Below are 22,878 nucleotides of genomic sequence, written 5' to 3'. Positions count from 1 at the left end.
TTTGCAGAATGCAAAAAACAGTTGTTGGGGCAACCTCGCAATTAGCTGCTGGAGTATTTACTCAGACAGCATTTATCACCCATGGGGGGTAAGCTAGGCATGATTACCATACTCTGCTGAAACAACCTCTTGCCCATCCCCTCCTACCTCACCACTTTGTCTACATATGATTAGCACTGCCAGAGGTGAGTACCCTGATCACATTTGAGGGTGAGGGGCAGTGGTAGATATGCAGCTTTCAGCGGCCATTTGGATGTTTATAAGTATGCCAGTAAGGAAGACTAATTTTTTAAGGATGTTTATCAAAGTTATGCTCAACACCTCATCAGAATTATTTTGCTGTTTTAAGGATGAAGAAAAAGCTGCTCAGAGGAAGAGACATATGGGAGATACAAAGCACTTTTGTCCAGTGATTCTAAAGGAAAACTTTATCCTTTACCCAGGACTTACTGAAAACGCAGCTAAATATCGAGAAAAACACTATTATTTTTCAACTCCAGAAAACAGAGATAAATTTTTGGAAAACCCCGAAGAATATGTGTCTCGTAATGAGCCATTGAAAGTAGGCAACATTTTCAGCTTCTTTCATATGTCTGTTATAGATAAGAGATTAATAAACCAAAGTCCAAGTCTCAGACACTGTATTAACTCAATTATGAGAAACCTAAATATAGGAGGCACATTGCATGAAGACATAATTGTTACAGTTTCTAAAAACTTTGTTAAATGAGTATACGTTTATGGACTATCATTTTTACTAAGGGGGAAAAGGTGTGATACTGAGCTGAATGAAGGGAATGAAGAATGCTGAGTAGCTGTAGTGAATGGGAATACATTTAGGCTGCAATCTGTTACCCAGTTTATCTTGGAGTAAGCCTCATTGAACTCAGTAGAACTTATGCTTGGGTAAGCATGTATAGGATAGCACTGTTAACTACCTCTTTTAGAGCCCTGCCAAAGGCTTATTTAGTCCACTATTCTCTTTTCCATAGTGACCAACCCATGAGAAGCATACAACCAGGATAGGAGAGCAAATTTATTTCTGTTACCAACACTGAAGCATGTACAATCATCTGATAATCTGCCTTTAAGAAACAAATGCAGTTCTTTTCTCTGAAATATCTCAGGATTTTAAATGATGTATTATTCAGCAGAAATCTGCTCTTATAAAATCCAAACATTTATATTTATATTTTTTCTGTTTCTTATTTAAGGCTCCCCCTATAAGAATATGTCTTTTAGGATCACATGGAGCAGGTAAAACAGTTTGTGCCCGTTGGTTAGCAGACAAATTAGGTATTTTCCACATTCAGTTTGAGGAACGCCTACAGGAATTGATCATGATCAAAACTGGAAAAAGAGTTGGACCTGAAGAAGAGGAGGAAGATGAGGAAGAGGCTACCATTCAAGAAATGGTTGAATCCCCTCAATCTGCAGCTGAAGAACTTGAGGGTGAAGAAGAAACTAAGCGACTCCAAGAGGTAACACCTAGGATACATTAATGGCTTTCTGAGATGACTATTTGAACCAGTTTACATAATAAACAAAATCAAGTCCCATTATAAACAAAATCAAGACCATGGAACTTTAGACTGTAGATGGAGGTTCACATGCTACAGTCCTCCCTAGACATACACCAAAAACCTTGCCTTCATGTCGAACAACGGCATGCTTGCCTGAGCTACTTTGAGGGATGGTGCAGGTTAGAAATTTAATAAATAATGTCAGGTCAAAGGCTAGGCCTAGCCTTTCACCCTGTTGTGCTAGTTTGCAGTGTTCAGTAGCTTTTGTGAATTAAAAGTAGGATGCATATTCACACCTGAGGTCTGAAGGGGTACATCCAAGAGAACATTTACGCTCTTGGTTCTAACTTAGCCAAGGATAGAACTGAGTCTTCAGCAGGAAGAAAAAGCAGACAACCTGTTAAAGTCCTAGCATCTCCTGGCTTCAAGCAATAGAGGAACATGAATCCTACTTAGACTTATCCTAACATCTACATAGAGACACCTTTCAGGAAAGCAACAACAACTGTTTAAGCTCTGTGTCCAATTCTGTGTGTTTGATGTGGTATGAAAATCTTCTATCTCTTCTATCTATTGATAGTGCAGTCATTAAATGTTGAATATGCATGAGCCAACCAGCTCTTGTACCCAGTACAAAACAAAAATTTTGCAGGTTGAATGAATTAACTCAGTGCTTCCATTGTTCCACACTTTCTATAGTGATCCAATTTCCCATGAGAGCTAAATGAAAATGAATAATTCAAAGTTGCTTGAAAAAGATTCAGCTATTTAAGCTAATATTATAGATAGAGTAGCCTGGATTTTCCTATATACCTGACCCGTAAATGTATCTCTTAGGAAACAGAAATCAGTACATATACAAACCTTTGGTTTACAGTATGTAAAATATTATGCAATATAATTTAAACATATTGAAGTGCCATATTTTTCCATGTATAAGATGCCCCCTATTTTGGGGGACTCCAAATTAAGAAAACACCCTCAGCACTACTCGTGTATAAGACGAGCCCCAATTAAAAACCTAGTTTTTTGGTAAAAAAAAAACCACCCTTGTCTTATACACGGAAAAATGTGGTATTTTGTTACAAAAATGTTGAGCAAAGAGAATGAGTTATATAAAACCCTTATACTGCTAAACAGTTGTCAAGCGAAGAAGAGATCAAATACTTACATGTATTTTGGATCATTTTAACAGAAAGAGATGCTGTTAACAGACGAAGAAGAAGCAATCAAGGCAAATCTAATAGAAGGTGAAACCTTGCCCATGGAGGTGCTTGACGGCATTGTTCTTGATTGGTGGATGAAGGAACCATTTCGGTAATTTTTGTGTCTAATATGGTCTGGCTTTTTTTCCGTCTATAACTCTGAGGCCACAATCCTGTAGTTACTTGCCTGGGAATAAGCCCCACTGAACTCAGATCCAAAGAATTGAACTCAGTGGGACTTCATGGTAGGTATGCATAGGATTACACTGCCTCAGCATCCTGGGTCAAACATATCAAGACAAGTACCTCTCTTCATCTGAACTCAGAAGATCTGAAAAACAGCCTAACTTATGGTAACACGAGACTGGCTGGTGCTTGGTCTTGTTAGTTTTATTGAATTAGGAAACTTATTAGTCACTTCTCTATTTAAAAATTGCTGTAGAATAAGTGCCATCTATTCTTTGAAATCAACTACCATATGAGATCCACTGCAGCTCAGCCTTGCAGATCATTTATAGATTCTGTTTAGACGAGCTTTTATTTAAAAGCTTTTTACTAAGTTTCTCATAGATTTGGTATTAGTGTGATTTCTGTTGTTGTTTGTAGTACTTATATATTTTAGAAATTTCAGTGGGTTATGGAAGTGTTAGCTGGGTTGGGTAATGATCATGAGGTGTGATGAAGGCAGGAGCAGGATTGTGGGAGGTGGAGTGAATCTCTTCAGTTTTTTCTCTCCTGCCTTGGCAAAAGCACTTCGTTCCTCCTGGCTCCCTCTGTTCTTCAGTCAGTTAAGGCATCAAGTCCCACCCAGTCTTCAGATGTCTCTTTGCAAGTGCCATGGATTGGCTTCTGTTCACTAGAGTCTGTCTGTCCAGGCTCTCTATCTTTTTCCTTCAGTGTCTACATGCAGGGTCCATTGTTTTCCTCCAGTGTCATGTATGCACAAACACACACACACAGAGAGGGGGGGGAGGGAGAGATTTTGACTCTCCCAACACTTCAGAATTGAAATGGAGCCTCCTAAGTCAGACTTGGTATTCAAATCTGTGTCATGTGATACTGCTTGCTCTGTATAATAAGTAGAGTCAATCCACATTTGGATCACTCCCTTACACTGGACCAGAAGGAACATTCGCAGTAAGTGGCCATCATGCCAATCTACCCTACAAGCCCTAAATATTGTCTCCAATTGCAGAGCTGCACTAGGGATACATTTAGGAGCCTGGAATATTGACCTTACGAATCCTGATTGGATTGTTTTCCATTCAACTATGCCCATCCCTTGCCTACTAGTAGGAAATTACATTCTTGCTATTAATTGGGAAGTCCATGGAAAATTGACAGTTACTTTTTTGCATTTAGATCCACAGGTTTTATACTGGATGGTTTTCCTCGAACAGCAGAGGAAGCTCAGTATTTAGCAGACCGCTGCCTTTGTCCTGATGTTGCAGTTTACCTTGAAGTTGATGAAGAGGATGTTACTGACCGACTTCTTCCCAAGCGTGTGCAAACATGGCAAGAAAAACAAGCTAGAAAATTTGAGAAGAAGCAGCAGATAAAAGACATGAAGGCAAAATTAAGAGTAAGTATTCAGGATCTATTAATAGGCAGTATATCACAGATAAAAAAGTACAGTATCCCTGCTTGCAGGTTTAGGATCCAAACTCATGTTGTAGGAGTTTTAAAGCAAATATTGGTGCAGCACTAAAAGATGGACAGCTAATTTCTGTGGCACATAGGTATCCTAACCACTTCAGAATTGTTTTGCCTTCTGGAGCCTAGATGAGAGTGCCTTGAAGCAGATGCAGTGCTAATTTGAAGTAAGCGGTAATGCAAATGATCCAGCTCATCAGGAAGCTTCTATGAACAAAAACTGCAGTGCAATCCTGTGCATGTCTACTAAAAAAACCCAGGCCCTTTGAGTTAAATGGAATTTAGTCTCTGATAAGCATGCACTGATTGCAGTCTTAAACAAAATCAACAGAGGGGAAAAACCCTGTGTTGCAATACAGAATAATCTGCACAAATCCAAATGCAACACATGCCCCAAAATGCATTACCATTAGTTTGATTAGTTTTGTAGTATGATCAAACTAATGGCAATACATTATTAGCCACATGTTGCGTTTGGATTTGTGCAGATTAAACAAAATCAAAGCTCCTGACTCTCACTGAGTCTTCAGCATTTCTTAAGTGGAATAGGGTTCTGATTCTTACTAAATTTTACATCTATAAACATAAATTTTGCATTTATCTCATACCCTCCAAGTGTTCAAATTTTCCATGGACAGTCCTAGGGGGGAGTGAGAAATGTTCCTATTTTCATCTGAGGAATGTTGAAGGGTATGCAGGTCACCACATAAAGAAGTATTTATTTTTTAATGAAGAAAAATAATGAAATATTGCTATTGGGCTTCATCATACTATTGTAAACTTAGTAGAACCCTTCTTAAGTATATCTACCCAGCCAAATGTTGCCTTACAGTCCAGCTTTGGGATGGATATCCCCAAACAACCCCCGCCAAAAAACCCCCACAGAACATCCATTGCAATTTGGATCTGCACTGGTTTCCACAGGTGTATAGGAAAACTAGAAAAAGTTAACCTTCCCATGTATCCTCAGATGCCCATGAAAAACCTTTTGAAATTGAATTTTAACACGTCAGTTGTTAATGTGTGTGTGTGTGTTTCATATGTACTCTTTTTAACAGGCAGAGCTGGTTGCTCAAAGAAGGGCAGAGCTTTTGTTAGAGCAAGCAAAAAGGAAAATCGAGGTAAGATACACTTTAAAAATAACAAATATGATCACTTAACAAAATTATGATCACTTTACAGTGGTACCTCAGGTTAAGAACTTAATTCGTTCTGGAGGTCTGTTCTTAACCTGAAACTGTTCTTAACCTGAAGCACCACTTTAGCTAATGGGGCCTCCTGCTGCCGCCGCGCCACCGGAGCACGATTTCTGTTCTCATCCTGAAGCCAAGTTCTTAACCCGAGGTACTATTTCTGGGTTAGCGGAGTCTGTAACCTGAAGTGTATGTAACCCGAGGTACCACTGTATATTGGATTTTGTAAAGTGGCTCTCAGTTTGGCATCCATGATGCTTATTAAAAAAGATAACTGTGTTATAAATGGAATTGGGAGAAATTGCTGTTTATACTGTATTTCTGATTATATAGGAGCTTTCCCATTCACAGAAGGGCATTTTGGATCCAACACAAGACTCCCTTTTTATATATGACAGCTGTCTAAATATAGTCAAGTATCTACTACATATTAGTCAGGGAGTGGGTACTTTGAAATTAGGGCATATGAATTAATGTGCAGGAAAAACTTGGGTTGGAAGCAGTTTTAATAAACAGGCAAAACAATAATACACTTTTTGTGTATAAAATTAATCCCTTAGAAATCAACAGGAATTAGTTTTTATTGACTGTGATATATTCCAGACCACAGTTTTTCTGTACCACTGCACAAATAGTGAACTGAGAACAAGAATCAACAGGCATTGCCATAAATTCTATTTTACATAAATATTTTCAGGAATAATATAATAATTAAATATTTCCATTTTCTCTTTTAGGAGGCTGCTGCTAGGCTTGAAAATGAAGTTCCTGATGAAGAGGAGGAGGAGGAGGAGGAAGATGATATTGAAGCTATTTTGGAAGAAGAGTTCCCGAAAGAAGAAGATGAGGGAGAAGATGAGGAAGAGGAGCAGGAGTCTGAGGCTATTGAGCGCATGAGAACTGAACTCTCAGAGAAATATGAAACTGATGTTACTAATCTGCAAGCAGTGCAGGTATTTTCAGCATTGTCTGATGTATTGTATTCTGCTTTAACATAAGTGTAACAGAGACTAAATGACACTATTTTACTATATCTAAAAAGAAGATATGTGAAATATCTTCTTTTTAAATCATCAGTATTGTATTCACTTTTACAGAGCCAAATTAAACACCCCAACAGACTTGCCTCCTGGAGAATGCATACATAATTTGTTCATGAAGAGGAAATTGTAGACATTTCCTGTTGCATATCAGATGTGCCAAATGGAATAAAATATTGGGGGCTCAAGTAAGCCCTACCACACATAATCACAAGACACGACACACGCACACAGTTTGAATGGCAATGCCCATCAATTTTGAGGGGCAGCCCCCTCAAATGTTTTATGGGGGGGTGAAGGGACCTATGAGTTGACTTCTAGGGTCAATATACATATCTTCAATAGGCTGTGAAGAATGTACCTATTTTAACTGAATTTTGTGCATAAAGTACAGTAAACACATTCTCCAGTCAGTATGCATAATTTCCAGGAAAAAAGCAATTGTTTTCTATCTCTAGTTCAGAAGTGTGCAGTCTGAGCTTCCTGGGCTGTACCTGGCCCACTGCCTGATCTTATGTGACCCACAACATACCCTCCCACTGATCACTAATTTTCTGCTAAATGCACCTCCCAGTAAAAAACATATAACATGGACTGTTTCACCCAAGTGGTTTTGGCCTTCTTCTATAAATTGGCCCTATCTCCCACAGCTATTGCAGGAGTTATCATCGAGCAGAATGATTTCAAATACCATAATCTGTTTCTTTTAAAAAGGGCTAGAATTATTGGGGGGGGGGGAATGTTTTCAAGGAGCTTTAAAAACAGAGAAAATGAGCTTACTTAAAATGATTTGTGATACCCAGCTAAATAGAGGTTGCACTACAGGGGGCTGGACTAGATGACCCTTTCCAACCCTTCAATTCAATGGTTTTATGGTAGTAAATTTTGGTTGGAGATCTGTTGAGCAGCCTTGTAGGTTGTTGATTGTGAGGTAGGTAGTTTGCCAGATATCACAAGTCAACCTGTCACCTAACACATAGGTACAAGTCTCCTGCTAAATATTTTGTGTTGCCTGCTAAATATATTGCTTTATTTGCAAGGTTAAGTAAAGGCATAGTTAAACAATAGAATTTGTTGCAACAACATGGATGACTTTAAAACTGATATTTGACAAATTGATGGAGGATAAGGCTATCAATGCCTCCTACCCCAAACAAAAGAGAATGTGTCTCAAGATGCTAAAGGCAGTCTTTAAATATAATGGTCTGAAATGTGTTGGGCTGCTTTGAAAATATGATCCATTTTGTCAGCATCTTGAGACACATTCTGTTTCGTTTGGGTGCTCACTTTGCATGTCTCCAGTCTTTGCACTTCCTATCAATGGCTACTAGTCATGATGGTTATATGTTACTTCTGTGACCTGAGTATCCCTCTCAGTATCAGTTGCTGGGGAGCAGAAGTAGGGAGAGTGTTATTGTGCTCATGTCTTGCCTGAGGGTTTCCCATAGACATCTGGTAGGATGCTGGATTAGACTGGCCTTTGGTCTGATCCAGAAGGCCTCTGTTCGTGTTCTTAAGGATTTACTTGGCTTTGTTGTTGTTGTTATTTCTGTTTTGCTTCCTTTTGTTCTCAGGAGGAACTTGAAAAATTGTTGATACCTGAAGTAACTCTTGTATCCAAGCGAAAGCCTCACATTGTGTGCTATCAATTGTATAAAAAGCTGAAGGACCTAATAGAAAATCGTGAAAGCATTTTTGAGAAATGTTATCCAATAAGCTTATCCCTTGCACGCAAGATGCTAGTTCTTGCCTATAAACATCCAAGCAATTTTGGCCAATGGGACCCAATCAAGGTAAATAACCTTTAGGGAAGAATATTTTGCTTGTTTTTACCATTACTTCTTAAATCAGTTACGTGGAGTCCTACATCGATTCTTATGCATAATTGTGCTATGCTATTGTTTCTAGGTATTGTTTATTATTCTAATTGGTAAAATAGGATTGATTGTTCAAATATAATATCTGCTGCTAATAGAATCAGGATGGGAAACCTTTTAACCTTGAAGGCCACATTCCCTTCTGATCAACCTTCCTAGGGCACATGCCAGTCAGTAGGCTTTCTACAGTGAGCTAATCTCTTCAGGCTTTCACACTCCTCTTTATCATCCCTCCAAGCAAAAAACAAACAAACACCATGATCATAGCTCAAGTACATTCCAGCCAGAAAAACAGATTACAAAGCAGGGCTGGTTCAGGATGTGTTTCAGGGTGTGTTTGGCCTGTAGAGAATCTCAAAGGTCAGATAGTGGATGGAAGGGGCTTCCTTGTTCCCTGCCTTCCTTGTTCTTCCTCTTCTCATTAGGTGGTGGCCTCAGACATAGTGATACTTATCATGGTCTGCATGGACATCAGTTTCCTTCTCAGCTAGACAGAAGATCATATATCAAGAGCTGTCAGGCAAGATGACCATATGCAGGCCAGTACTTAGCCAAAGTCATCCCATAGGAAGCTGCCTTCTACAGAGTCTCACCATTGGTCCATCTAACTCAGTATTGTCTAAAGTGACTGACAGTGGCTCTCAGGGTTTCGGACACGGAACATTCTCAGCCTTACATGCAGATGCCAGGGATTCATCCCGGAACCTTCTGTATTCAAGGATTCAAGGCAGATCCTCTGGATTGCAGCCCTTCCCCTAAAGCAGGGGAGTCCAAACTTTTTTCAAAGAGGGCCAGATTTGATGATGTGAACATGCATGAGGGCCGTCCGAAGTTGTTGACCTTTTTTTAAGGGTTTTTTTAGGATTGCTCAGCTTTTTTTAGAAAATAAACTCCAGGAAATAAACTGCCGGATTAGGCCCCCGAGCTGGACTTTGGACATGCGTGTCCTGAAGGAAGAATGCAGTTTGTTCCAATTTAGCACTAAAGAACAGGTTTTCCAGGGGGAAGTGACAAGCAGGCGTAATCACTTGGATCCATGCTTAGAAAGCTTGGACCCATGCTTTCTAGGCATGGGACAAGCAGAAGTGTGGAGAAGCCCTCAGACAGCCTACCCAACGCCTGTTTTCTTTAGACCCTTTTTTCTTTGCCCCAAGGGAGTTGCCCATATAAAACAAAGGAGAAACCCAAGTTAGTGTAGCTGTGCCCCGAGTAGAGGTATATCTGCCCTGAACCAAAAATGGGAGTTGCTAACTTTGACATTCAGTGACAGTGAGGAAGATGGGATGAGCTACATTTCACTTCCAAAGTAATACTTGACACCCCAAGAAGAAATTACGAAATTGTTAAATTATTATTGTTCTTACTAACATAATCGTTTTCTGCAAAAGAATGCATTAAAAGAGCTACTTGGTTACTTTAATGGCCTGGTTTAACTGATGTGACTGTTCTTGCCAACGTTTCCTCACCAATTATTTGTGCTTGCATAAGTAATTTCAGTAGAAAAATAGGAAAACTTCATTCTTCATAAACTTCATTCTTATAAATTAAAAGATAATATTTGTTAAATTGTGAATATACATTTTTCATTGGAAAATAATTATAACAGCAGTTCTGGAGGTCAATAATTCTGTGTTTATTACAGCTAAGTGAAGGAGACGCAATCAAGCCTTTTCAAAATCAAGATACTCCTAGCTTTCCACTTATCCATCGAAATTGTATTTATTTCTTTACAAGCAAAGAGAACAGGGATACATTTATGAAAAATCCCATCAAATATCTCCGTCAGCCAAAGCCAAAGCCAACTGTGCCAGTTAAGATTGCAGTTGTGGGGCCTCCAAAATCTGGAAAGACTACAGGTAAGTCTTGAGTCCTGAGTGTATAGATGTTTATATAGGTATAACAGTATTGCATTTATGGAGAGGATGGTATTTTTCTGTTCTACCAGATAACTATACTGCCGGTAAGTTCATTTAGGTTTTTTCCAACACATTATTTTTTTCTTGGGTGATGTTAAACTGTACAAGGGATCGCCTTTAGCAGGCTGCTTTCAGAAAGCAGTCATAGTAAACCTTACACTTTTATCATAACCGTCTAGGTCTAATGACACATCCACAAGATATGTTTGAAGTACATGGCTTGTTCCAAAGGAACCTGGAAACTGTAGTTTATCCCTCACAAAGCTACAATTCCCAGCACTCTTAACAGCACTCCAGTTTCCAGGATTCTTGGGGGGAAGCCATGTACTTTAACGGTGTGGTGTCTGAGGGTCACCTATGACTGTGATTCTGCTCTATTGACGCAATCATTTTCCTTTTAAAACATAATGGTCAGTATTATGGGTCGGTGTGGTCAAAAGCTGCTCATTAACAACAAAACTGTTTTGCAGTTGCCAAAAGATTTGCAAAAGAATATGGATTGTTGCGCCTTTCCATGGGAGATGCCATCCGTATGGTGTTAAACAATCAGCCAGAGACAGAACTAGCACTTATATTGAAGTGGCATCTTCAGAAAGGATTGACTGCACCTGATGAACTTGCTGTGAGGGCTCTAGATATTTCACTGATGGATACTGTGTGTAACACCTCAGGGTGAGAGACTTTCATTTTAGTTATTTCATAGCATTGCTTCCAGATGGGTCACATTTAGGACTACATCTGCATAACATTGCTTCCAGCAGATATGGAAGGCAGTTGCCTTTGTCTGTCATGCCTTGCCTAACATAAAACCAAAAAATGTAATAAATAATGCTGTACAATTTGGTCATAAAGGTTCAGATACGCATGCTGGCAGATTATAAGCATTTCTCACCAGGGTGTTTCGGTATTCTGCATTAAAGGAGGAGGATAGTAAAAATTGTACTTGAAATTGTGAAACGTAGTTTGTTTCTTAATCCTGCAAATATATCTTTTAGATATTTTTTAAAGCCCTGGTGAAACAGAGAAGGGCTCTGGCTGCAGTCCTATGAATATTTATCTGGGGGTAAATCCCATTGAACATAATGGCCTGGATTGCACAACACAACACACAAAGCCAAACCATGACTTAGCATGAACACAACAGAGTGCAGACTCCTGGAGATGAGATCACAGCCCTTTTGCTCCTTCCCAGGTTCTCTGATGCTACACTACACTAACCCATGACTTAGCATATCATCCAAACCCAGACATGTGGTTTAGCTATCCCGGACATACCATGAGCCCTAAACCCTAGGACAAACCTTGCCTACTACTTATGGTAAGTCTGGAGCAAGCTAAACCATGAACTCAGGTTCAGAGTACATGCTAATCAAAGCTATGGCTTAACTTCATGCAGAACAGCAGTAGAGCAACTGGGGAGGAACAAAGCGGTCACATTTGCCTCTCCTGGAGCCCACACATTCATGGTAAGCCATGGTTTGGCTTAGTATGACTTGTGAACCAGGCCATTATCTTAGTCTATAAACATGTACAGTTGTACCTTGGTTGACTAACTCCTCAGCAGTCAAATGTTTTGCCTCCCAAACACTACAAACCCAGGAGTGTTCCAGTTTGCGAACATTCTTTTGGAAGCTGAACATCCAGCAGGGCTTCCAGTTGGCTGCAGGAAGCTCCTACAGCCAATCGGAAGCCATGCCTTGGAAGCTGAACAGACTTCCAGAACGGATTCTGTTTGGCTTCCAAAGTACAACTGTATAAGATTCCCGACTAAGGACAGGAGGAACAGATTCTGTAGTTGATATGCTATAACTTAGCACAGGAGTAATGAGCTTCTAGCTTAAGGGTCAAACTTTGCCTACTAGGCCTCCCTATTTCTCCTGCAAAGCTGAGCAGCCACACCCATCTCCCTTACATCTGTCATACATAATGTGTGGATTGAGGCTTCAAAGAACAATTGGGAGCTTAAAGTGGGCTTATGATAGTTGTTGTACTGGAGAAGGTGTGATCCCAACCACCTATCAGCTGATGGGCAGTAGGTTTGTGACTTCCTCAAGGAGGAGAAGCAGTTTCCAGTCAGTAGAAACAGCTTCTCTATCCCAGCACTGATGGTTTGGTGAAGCTGCCCTGACATTAGAGGTGAAAAGGAAAAGCATGGAGAAGCTTACAAACTGTGGGGCTGGCAATGGCCCTTGCACCCGAGAAGCTTGAGAACCCCACACAAGATGGGAAGGGACATCATGTGACTGACAGGTGGGTTGCCCCTGATAAAGTTTGCCCATGGAGCCAAAAAGGTTCCTCACTCCTAATTTAGGTCTATGTACAATGTTGGAATACTATTGAGGCCTGCTAGCTCAAAAATACCTACTTTGTTTAGTTCCCTCGTGAATGATATTATGTTTTGACAGCCTATTCTAGTTTTATTCAGTCCCTTCAAAATGTATTACCCTGGTTATGTTTCTTTATAAAAAGGCTGATTCAAAGCTTAAAGATAATTCTGGAAATTGGCACAGTGCCAACAGGAATAATAAAGAATGAATATGCTGTTTGGCTCTGTTTATTATTCCTGATTCAGGATATCCTGGCATGTGTATGGGCTTCATCAACAAGAGTTACTGTTATAAAAATAAATAATAAATCTGAACCCAATCTGAATTGTGGTCATTTTCCCTCCCACAGAGTTGTTATTGATGGATACCCTGTAACAAGAAAACAAGTAGACCTTCTTGAAGAAATGAAAATCATTCCAGTAAAAATCTTTGAATTAGATATTGATGTGAAGGAGGTCCTCAGAAGAGCACTGCAGGATAAACAAATCCCTAACAGGTAGCAACACCATGAAGGGTGTGAAGTAATAACACCCTCAGGTCACATTAATACAGTGGTACCTCGGGTTAAGTACTTAATTCATTCTGGAGGTCCGTTCTTGACCTGAAACTGTTCTTAACCTGAAGCACCACTTTAGCTAATGGGGCCTCCTGCTGCCGCCGCGCCGTCAGAGGACGATTTCTGTTTTCATCCTGAAGCAAAGTTCTTAACCCGAGGTACTATTTCTGGGTTAGCGGAGTCTGTAACCTGAAGCGTATGTAACCCGAGGTACCACTGTACTTCACAATTAGGCATGGTTTCTGGCTTAGCATAGTTTACAGTGAAGGAGCAGCATGGCAGACAATGTCCAGTTGCTCCCACTTCACTGCTCCCCTGGCAGAAACAGGAAAAACAAATTACGAAGCTGCCATTATACTTGGCTTCCCTTTACATCCAAACAATGGACTGTGTATTGTTATTTCCTAACAAGCCACAATATGTAAGCCACCAACAAACCATGGTTTAAGGCTGATTAGCAGTTGTGGCTTGTTAGGGTTTGGACATAACAGGAAGCCAAGCTTAATGGTAGCTTCCTGGTAGGTTTCTCACACATGGACCAGGGAAGTAGTGAAATGGGAGCAGTTGGCCATTGTGCACTAACCTACTGCTCATACTAGGTTGATATTAAAGCCTAATATTAGAGCCAGTGTGGTGTAGTGGTTAAGAGCGGTAGTCTCGTAATCTGGGGAACCGGGTTCGCGTCTCCGCTCCTCCACCTGCAGCTGCTGGGTGACCTTGGGCCAGTCACACTTCTTTGAAGTCTCTCAGCCCCACTCACCTCACAGAGTGCTTGTTGTGCGGGAGGAAGGGAAAGGAGAATGTTAGCCGCTTTGAGACTCCTTAAAGGGAGTGAAAGGCGGGATATCAAATCCAAACTCTTCTTCTTCTTCTTCTTCTTCTAATATTAATGCACTTAAAATTCTCTTCTCAGATATCCTTATCCAATGCATGACAGCTCCCATATTCTCTCTATCAAGAATTCGTGTTACAGAGCACAAACAGAAGAAATAAGACCTTACTACGAGGAGCAGCACCAAAACTGGTATGTGATTGATGCAACACACAGCAAATGGTGGATCTGGAACAAAATACTTGAGGAAACTCAAGCAATCACCAAGCAGATCCAGATCTATCTAGAAAGAATACGACAAGGTAAGCAAAGAATCCTGTTTTAAATAAATGGGGGGCAGGTTTGTTAGTAGATTTTATATGTAATTCTATTATGTTACTTGGATTTGACTTTAACTTCAAATAAATGAAGATTAATATGAAACTTAAAAATAGAAGCTCAGAGTCTGATAAAGAAGCACATGACCTATTTGAATAATAAAGAGAACATGAACCCATTACAAATCTTTGGGCTGGTCCACACTGGGCTTTATCATGACTTTCAAGTTGTTTGAGTCCCAGATTTCTGGCCATTGTTCACATTATGTTGCTCTCAACCAGAACTCATCCCATGAATCACACCAAATCAGGTGCAAGAACCTAGCACTCCACAGATGCAAGTTTACTCCAGCCAATTTTGGGCCATTCCCTTCCTCCCTCCCACTGCAACCCCATAAGATGCAGCCCACAGTGCTCAGTAGGTCCGTCCCCCCACCCCCGGCCCTCAGGAGAGGCTTTTGTTGGGAGTAGGGGGGGTGCTGAGAGGAAAGGAAAGAGGAAGTTTACTTTCACGCAACACTGGATACAACTCTTAGCAATTCAAAAGTTCTGCAGTTATTATCTGTATTTATACATTTTTGGCCTGCTTCTTGCCCATCATCTTTCAAAGGGGTTACAAGTCAACCCAAATGCTAAATGGGATGGTAGTGCTGTTATCTGGTAGAGTCAGGATCCTTCCGGATTGCCCTTTCACCAATATGAGGTAGGGCCAGCTTGAAACTTGACTTCAATTATTATTATTGTTGTTGTTCTTACTCATTTTTTATTCAAAGCAGCATTTTGTAAGCAGACTCCAGATTCTGTTTGGAAACTGAAGTGAAAAGCTACATGTGGTCAAAGTCTAGTTATAATTTAGTGTCCTCCATGTAAAGAATCCATTTAGCAAATGAATTTTTTTCAGCTGTGAATGAAATACAATACTGCTAGTAAAGCTAACTTGCACGAAGCATTCTAATAAATTAATCATGTGTAGTAAGCCTTTAGATTCTGCAAACTGGTGAGCTTTCTCTGCTTCATGGAGGCTAGATTAAATTAGAAACATCTTTCTAACTTCTTGATATTCACAGAAGTTAATGTGACTGATCTGCAAACCAAGCTATATACAGTATAACATACTGATTTGCTCTGTATTGTTTGGTTGCATTTTCACATATCAGTAGAATAGGTATAATCTTCCAAATATGTAGTGTCACAGGTGAAACTTCACAGCATTGTATCCAATTGTTAACAGGAATGGCAGCCAGTATTGCCGATTTGTGTATCATGCCGCAAGAGCTGCTGTCTCGGCTGGGAGAGTTTGGGCAATATTGTCCTGTCAGCCTTGCAGAAAAGGGAGAGCTCGTTGATTGTTCTGTAACGCCTTCTCTAAAGTTTGCAGCAGAATTTCGAGGACATTACTACAAAATGGCTGGACAAGAGGAACTAGATGTAAGTATCAAAAGGGGTAGAATATATATACATAATCCATTTGGAAAGCAAATGGGTGCCGGCACAATGAATATACAAATAAAAGTTCAAAGAGCTGGTGTCCTGCAGTAGCTTAGTGTGGGCTGGAAACTCCCTACCTGCAGTCTTACCTCTGCCACAAACTCACTAGGTGGCCTTAGGCAAGCCAAAAGATTGAAGAGTTTTGGGGTATCTTAAATACTAACAAATGTATTTGAGAACTAGACTCCAGTTAGCTTCAACCATTTGCAGTATGGCACTCAAACTAGTTTACTGTTATGGGAAGCACTTTGAATGTTTTAATTATATAGAAGTGTTAAGAATTATTGTTTTATGGATGCTGACTCTAAGAAATGGTTAGCCATTGTTTTGTTGTGGCATTTGTCATATGGCCTTGTTTTTATAAACCCTTTATTCAAAATGACCCCAGTGAAAGGGAAGTTCCATTGTTAGGTTAGAATTTTCTTTCCAAATGTTTGCATTCTTGGTGTGTGTGTGTGTGTGTGTGTGTGTGTGTGTGTGTGTGTAGTGAAATGATGATTTTGAGGAGGGTGGCAATACCCAAGCGTTTGCCTTTATTCTGAATAAGTTCACACCCTCTATCATATCACCTGCTTGTCCTCATAGCCTCTTTTTTCACCGAAAGCTGGGCCATGATGATGTTACCTTTATTGTGTTCTCCTGGACTACTTTATCTCTCAGAATTGGATTCTGTCCCTTAAACAAAGATTGGATTATGTGCAAAAGAAAAAGCGTCCCAAAGCACCAAAATTCTGACATGCTTTTTCCACACAAAAGGTGGTAAATATAGACCCTCAGTCCTGGAAGTGTTCCAAGCTAAACCCCATCACAGTTATTATATGGGGCTCAGATTTGGACAGGCACTCACCTTAGATCTACGGAAGCTGTCCAATCAAAGTTCTTAAGGCAATTTTTTTCTGTACCACCCTGTGTCCCAAATGCATCATTGCGCCCTCGGTAGAATTATGGATCTGGCGTAGGACACCTAACTACTGGCTTCGCCTAAACTCAAATCCCCCTGGTCTAATATCCCCAGTGCTGCAAGATTGTCACAAGAACGCCTGGACTAAAATTGCTTATCAAAAACCTCACACTTGTGGTTTATCACCACAACTGCTACTCACTTTGGGTTTTAGTAAAGCAAACAGTCTAATTTGTCAGCACCTAAATGATATCAAGCATCAGAACAACTTGGCCACGATAAGGAAATTTTGCCCATGGTATGACGCGGGGACGCGGGTGGCGCTGTGGGTTAAAGCCTCAGCGCCTAGGGCTTGCCGATCGAAAGGTCGGCAGTTCGAATCCCCGCAGCGGGGTGCGCTCCCGTTGCTCGGTCCCAGCGCCTGCCAACCTAGCAGTTCGAAAGCACCCTCGGGTGCAAGTAGATAAATAGGGACCGCTTTCTAGCGGGAAGGTAAACGGCGTTTCCGTGTGCAGCTCTGGCTCGCCAGAGCAGCGATGTCACGCTGGCCACGTGACCCGGAAGTGTCTCCGGACAGCGCTGGCCCCTGGCCTCTTGAGTGAGATGGGCACACAACCCCAGAGTCTGGCAAGACTGGCCCGTACGGGCAGGGGTACCTTTACCTTTACCTTTATGCCTATTTCCCACCTTCCCATTTTGACTCTCTGGCACTCTATCTGCATAACCTAGCAATTCTAAAATATAGACATGCTTTTACCCTCGCAAGATTGAATGTATTGCCTTTGGCTGCACTTGAGGGACGATTCCAACAGATTCCACACAAAAAACACATGTCCCTGTGGAGATGGCAGTCCCAAATCGGTGGTGCATGCCGTTCTGGTTTGCACTCTTTATAAAGACTTGAGGAATGAGATTATCACCCCTCTTTTATTGTCCATTCCGGGTCACCCAACCACTGTCACCGTGTCCTTTCTCTCGGCAGATCAAGATGAGCAGGTAACAGCAAAGGTTGCAAGGTTTTTAGCTGGGGCAATCAGAATAAGGTCCACTATTTGACTGTTGATTCAGGACCTTAAAGTGTATTTTATATAATTGACTTTTTATTTCTGTTCTTTTTTCCGCATTGTTGTTTTGTTGCTGTTGCCGATGGCTGACGCAAATAAAGATCCATTCATTCAAGATTGGATTATGTCTTTATTCTGAAGTGCACCTAATGCAACTGGTGTTGAATGTTACGTATAACAGTGGTCCCCAGCCCCCAAGAACACTGGAAAATTGCTAAGAGTCTTGGTGGACCACTTAAAAGATTTTTCTGCCTTTTGTATGACTTATAATGTAATCTCCTATATGTTGTATGTTTTTTAATTGTATTTTTCTTGCTGATCTTATTTCTTATATATTTTATTGTATTACAACTTGAATTCCACATAAAATAAAATACAATAGATAATAAAACACAATGTAAGAAATAAAAGCAGCTACAAATATACAATCAAAAATATTTAATTCACCATGTCTGCCTTTCACAGTGGCTATGCCACCTGACTGAAGCTCATGGACCACTGGTCTGTAGACTAGAATTTCAGAACTTCTGTTATATAAGAAATAGGGGGGGGGGTAACATCTGTTCCTTAATAAGTAGCCTCAAATGATTTTGACCATGAATGAAAACATGAAATGTTTCTCCTCCTTCTCATACATTGCTTTCAATGCAGAAATTCCTGAAGAATCCAGAATTATATGTCCCCCCATTAGCACCTTATCCTCTCCCTCTCCCACATAAACTACCAAAGAAACTGACTGCAGCAGATGTGAAGGCTTTATTTCCTATGCAAGCTGAATTGCAAGGATTCTGTCCAGTTACTTACCTAGATGGGAAGCAAAGGTAAACACTTGCATTTTCAAGGATTTCTGTTAATATAGAATATAGAAAAATGCAATCTGTGCTAATAAGTTCTCAAACAGGCAAACTCCAGCACCTTCCACTTTGCAGAATCATTACTATTCTGCATCACCTTGTATTATTTATTGGACTTTATTGAATAAAATTTTAAAGTGGTGAAGGTGAAGTTAACATGGTGTGGGGGTGTGCTTGATAACTTTACATAGGATTTAAGAATCTTTGCATTATTTGGGTGTATCCAAAGGTGCTTTTCTGCATTCTGTAAATACCTTCCATTCACAAAAGGACTGTTTTGCACCTCAAAAAACGATGCAACTGTTACCCTTCATGGATTAAAAATTTAGATCAGCCACATGAATCCACAATCAGTAATGGACTGGATGAGGACATACAAATGTAATCCACTTAACAGAAATGTTCCTGGTTAGAAGTCCTGATCCAAGCATATTGATGTAGCATGCTTTGGATGAGGTTGTACTCTTTTCAAACAATCTGGTCGATAGTTTGGGGATGCTCCTCCAGGTGTGGGGCAGGTGTGGCCAGAAGCACTTCATAGGCAAGTGTAACAACTGTGACTTCTGGAGAAAGCAGACCTGGCCATGGTCATGCATGCTTCAGGTTGCAATCCTATACCCATTTATTTGCAATCTCCACTGAACTGAGTGAGATTTACTTCAGAGCAGGCATGTATAGGGTTGCAGTATTATACAAAGACTGGTTCTTGCCACATGCTGGATCTGCTTTTGAAAAACCTGGTCCAAAATGTTTTTCTGGAGCATGCAGCTCCTCTTTTATGCCAGTCTCACTGGCGGCAAATCAATTTCTGGACTCAATATAAAATTTCAGTTTAAAGCCACAAATCACTTAAAACCAGGGTAAAAGAACAACTGCAGCAAGTATGAGATGCAAATGTGGTGATATCTTTCTTTCATTTGCTGTTTTGAGGTATGAAGCACTGGTACCTGGGGACATTGAATATGCTGTACTTTATCGCAACAAGCTATATATTTTTGAAAGTGAAGAAAAGCTTCAAAAGTTTATGAGGTACTGAATACATCACTTTTTTACTTTTATTTATTGCTTTGGGTTTGGTTTGGTTTTTTAAAAAACCTGAAATTTCTGTGTTCTTAGATTACCCGAGAAATATTGGAACCAGACCCTTCCACATAAACTTCCCCCAATAAAGGAGCCAATATTGCTGACAGCTCTTCCCCTGACTGGATACCTGGAACAGGTTATTATTTATTGTTAATGACACTCAAATTGACTTAACTTTGGGGGTCCAAGATTCAAATGGGCAGTATCTAATCTCAACGTTGCTAAATGAATTCAGTAATGTAATGAAGCCATGTCACAGCTTTAGTCTTATTTTTGCAAAGGGTTTTCTTTTATTCTGGTAAACATGATTGATGCCTTCCCTCCTTTTTCTAAAGTAATGGACAGTAATGAAAATAAGGGCCCAAATGTTGCACTCGTTTTAACTCTGTAAGCTTTTGGAAGGTCATTCGGTATTCTCCAAACTGACAGATGGTGATAAAGGTATTTATCAGAGCTCCAGGGGCTGCTGAAGCTATGACTTGGATGGCAGAGTTAGGAATATGTTGAGCAACTTTCAAACTGATACAAAACTGAAAGGCACTGTAATTGATATAGAGGAGAGAATTAAAGGTCCAGATTGTGAATGAAAGCACCAAGCAGTAAAGATTACAAAACATAAAACCTTATTCACGGAGTAGTGTTTGTATTGCTCAACTAACATTAGTGTTTGTGTTTGTTTGTAGGGTGTGGCCACAGCTCTGATAAAAGCAATGAATGAAGTAGGTTGTTTAAAACCAAAATTTCCTTTCCTAAGTGTGAAAAAAACTGCTCTGCTGTTCATAGCCTATCATTTGAAAGGTACAGTAAAATATGTGCTATTATAGTATGAAGTAAATAAAATAAAAATTAGTTTCTATTTTTGACATTGATCTTTTATTATTTTGTTGAACATATATGGTGACACAATGCAAGCAGAGTTCTGCTCATACAATAAGATCTCCCATTCAACCCTCCAGAAGAGATTTGGGGGCCATGGGAAAGAGTGTTGGGATAGGAGAAAGGGGAAATCCCTTTATGTGAGTGGAAAGCTATTCTCCTGCAAGCTGGACACATTCATCCTAGAATAGTCTATGGTCAAACTAGAAGTGACAAGGTAGGGTTCTATTGCACTAGCAGAAATCTTTGCTCTGACAGAACATTCATAAAGCTCACTACACTGGAGACAACCCTATGTTGTAGATATGGGCCTGCCCCATTAAAGTGGAAAGTGGGGGTGTGTGTGTGTGTGCTGAATCTTTCTCCTACCTGGCACTCTGAATTCATCCCTCCAGATACTTTTCTTACACCTGGCTCCAATACTAGAAGAAAGCCCAGCTGGAAGCACAGGTGTGGGGTGCAGGAAGGATTTGACATCCAATACCTGTGCACTGCTTTTGACTCTTTAAATTGCACATCTACCCCTTCCTCTGCATGTTAATGGTGCAGACCTACATGGATCTACCTCCATCACATGTAGTTTTGGCCACTAGATAACTAAGATAGACACTGTACCTAAAATCTGGATTTCTAATTAGAAGCAACTGCACATCACTGTTAACAGTAATGTAGATAGGGATTCAGTCTGGAGATCTTGTAGGCACTTGATGTTGCATAAATAATTCTATAATATGTCCTTAGGTGTTGTATAATTGCACAATTAATGAAGAAGTACAAGTGATATGGCTTAATTGGTATTATTTAACTTCCTACAGCATATAACCCCAGGAGCTCTGATTATATACGAAAGAAGTACAAGAGGAAGTTGGAACGCTTCATAGATCATTGTGAACTTATCCCATACCTGGGAATCAAAATGACACAGAGGTATAAAGAGCCTCAAAATCGACCTATTGACTTTGATCACAAATTACATACCTTTTTGTCTCTCAAAGATGTGGATCCAACCTCTCATTAGCCTGGAATATATTCACATTTGAATGTTAAATTCTTTTGGTTTTTCTTCTGATCGTGTCCAATAAATGATGGATCCAGCGTAACAGCCTCAGCAACATAAACAAAAGTCCTATAGTTTCATGCATTTCAATGGGACAATTTGCAATTTACTCATATATTCTTCAACTAATACTAAAATATACTTGGCTTTTAATTATTTTGCTGTCATTGAAAAATATTCAATCTAAAACTATTGTTCTCTAATGCTATTAATGCAGATATTTAAATGTAATGTATTTTATTATAAAGCAACTGAGAGAATGCTTTTGGTCTTCTGTAATTAGTGATTTTTTCTTTATTCTTTGTGAAGTATTAACATCTGCCTATATTTAATTGAAATTAAACAATATTCAACTAATACCCATTGCTTGCTGCATACTGATTCTGAAGAGTTATGAGTAAATAATTTTATTTTGCCCTTCTGCATAGTATTATGAACAGGGTGGTCATTTTACTTCTACATGTGTAAATCTTCTAAGGAACGAGAGCCACTTAGCATAGAGTAATAGTGTACACTGTCAGCAGCTGAAACAGCTGCATGCTGCTATTTCATGTGTGGGCACATCTAAGAAATGCAGTCAATTGTGTGTCAATATATGAACAGCCAATATGCAGTTAATGTATGAACTGTGTTCATATATGGCAGAACAGACACACTGATATACTTTGAATAGGTTCTCAGATGAAAGAGATTGCACCTGCCTGCATCTCCCGTCACTCAATTCCTTCTTTATAGAAGTGGGAAATCAGATGTTTCTTAGAAGATGTGGCATCTTCTGCTGTACTTGATAAACCTGTTCTTGATGAAGTGGCAAACTGGTGTCTGAGCTGAACCATTTCCCATCAATCTCCCGTTCAGGTACTTCCCCATTAAACAGTGTTTTGGTGTGGGTTATCACTTTTTCTGGTCTTATATAAAGAGATGTCAGTTGTGCTTGCTTCCAAGTAATGCCTTTATGCTTAGCCTCCCAGCTCAGCAACTACAAGATTCTCCTGTGACCAAAGAATCAACATCAGCCAAGACTAGGATTTAAACAAGTGGTTTTTCCTGTATACTTTCTAGCATTGAGATGTCTCGCTTGAGCTTGATGTGCAAGCAACGTTGTCTGGATAGTCA

General features: G+C 39.9%; 1 protein-coding gene across 5 annotated transcripts in view; it reads left to right on the top strand.

Moving 5' to 3' along the window:
* Positions 1–22,119, top strand: part of AK9 (adenylate kinase 9) — a 60,255-nt gene extending 38,136 nt beyond the window's left edge. For all 5 annotated transcript variants that reach the window (XM_083731031.1, XM_083731028.1, XM_083731030.1 and 2 more), the window contains 17 exons: positions 350–562; positions 1,215–1,481; positions 2,719–2,840; positions 4,091–4,310; positions 5,440–5,502; positions 6,312–6,527; positions 8,189–8,407; positions 10,134–10,347; positions 10,878–11,079; positions 13,084–13,230; positions 14,204–14,424; positions 15,671–15,867; positions 18,544–18,713; positions 19,677–19,775; positions 19,863–19,965; positions 20,513–20,627; positions 21,521–22,119. In XM_083731031.1, the coding sequence (XP_083587157.1) occupies positions 350–562; positions 1,215–1,481; positions 2,719–2,840; positions 4,091–4,310; positions 5,440–5,502; positions 6,312–6,527; positions 8,189–8,407; positions 10,134–10,347; positions 10,878–11,079; positions 13,084–13,230; positions 14,204–14,424; positions 15,671–15,867; positions 18,544–18,713; positions 19,677–19,775; positions 19,863–19,965; positions 20,513–20,627; positions 21,521–21,723 (2,991 nt within the window). In that variant the 3' untranslated portion in view covers positions 21,724–22,119. The remainder of the gene's footprint in view (positions 1–349; positions 563–1,214; positions 1,482–2,718; positions 2,841–4,090; positions 4,311–5,439; positions 5,503–6,311; positions 6,528–8,188; positions 8,408–10,133; positions 10,348–10,877; positions 11,080–13,083; positions 13,231–14,203; positions 14,425–15,670; positions 15,868–18,543; positions 18,714–19,676; positions 19,776–19,862; positions 19,966–20,512; positions 20,628–21,520) is intronic.
* Positions 22,120–22,878: the final 759 nt, after the last annotated feature.

Source organism: Podarcis gaigeae, assembly GCF_964106915.1.
Source record: "Podarcis gaigeae genome assembly, chromosome: 3".
NCBI lineage: Eukaryota > Metazoa > Chordata > Lepidosauria > Squamata > Lacertidae > Podarcis > Podarcis gaigeae.
The sequence above is the reverse complement of the archived record's forward strand: the minus strand, read 5'-3'. Positions and strand labels throughout refer to the sequence as shown.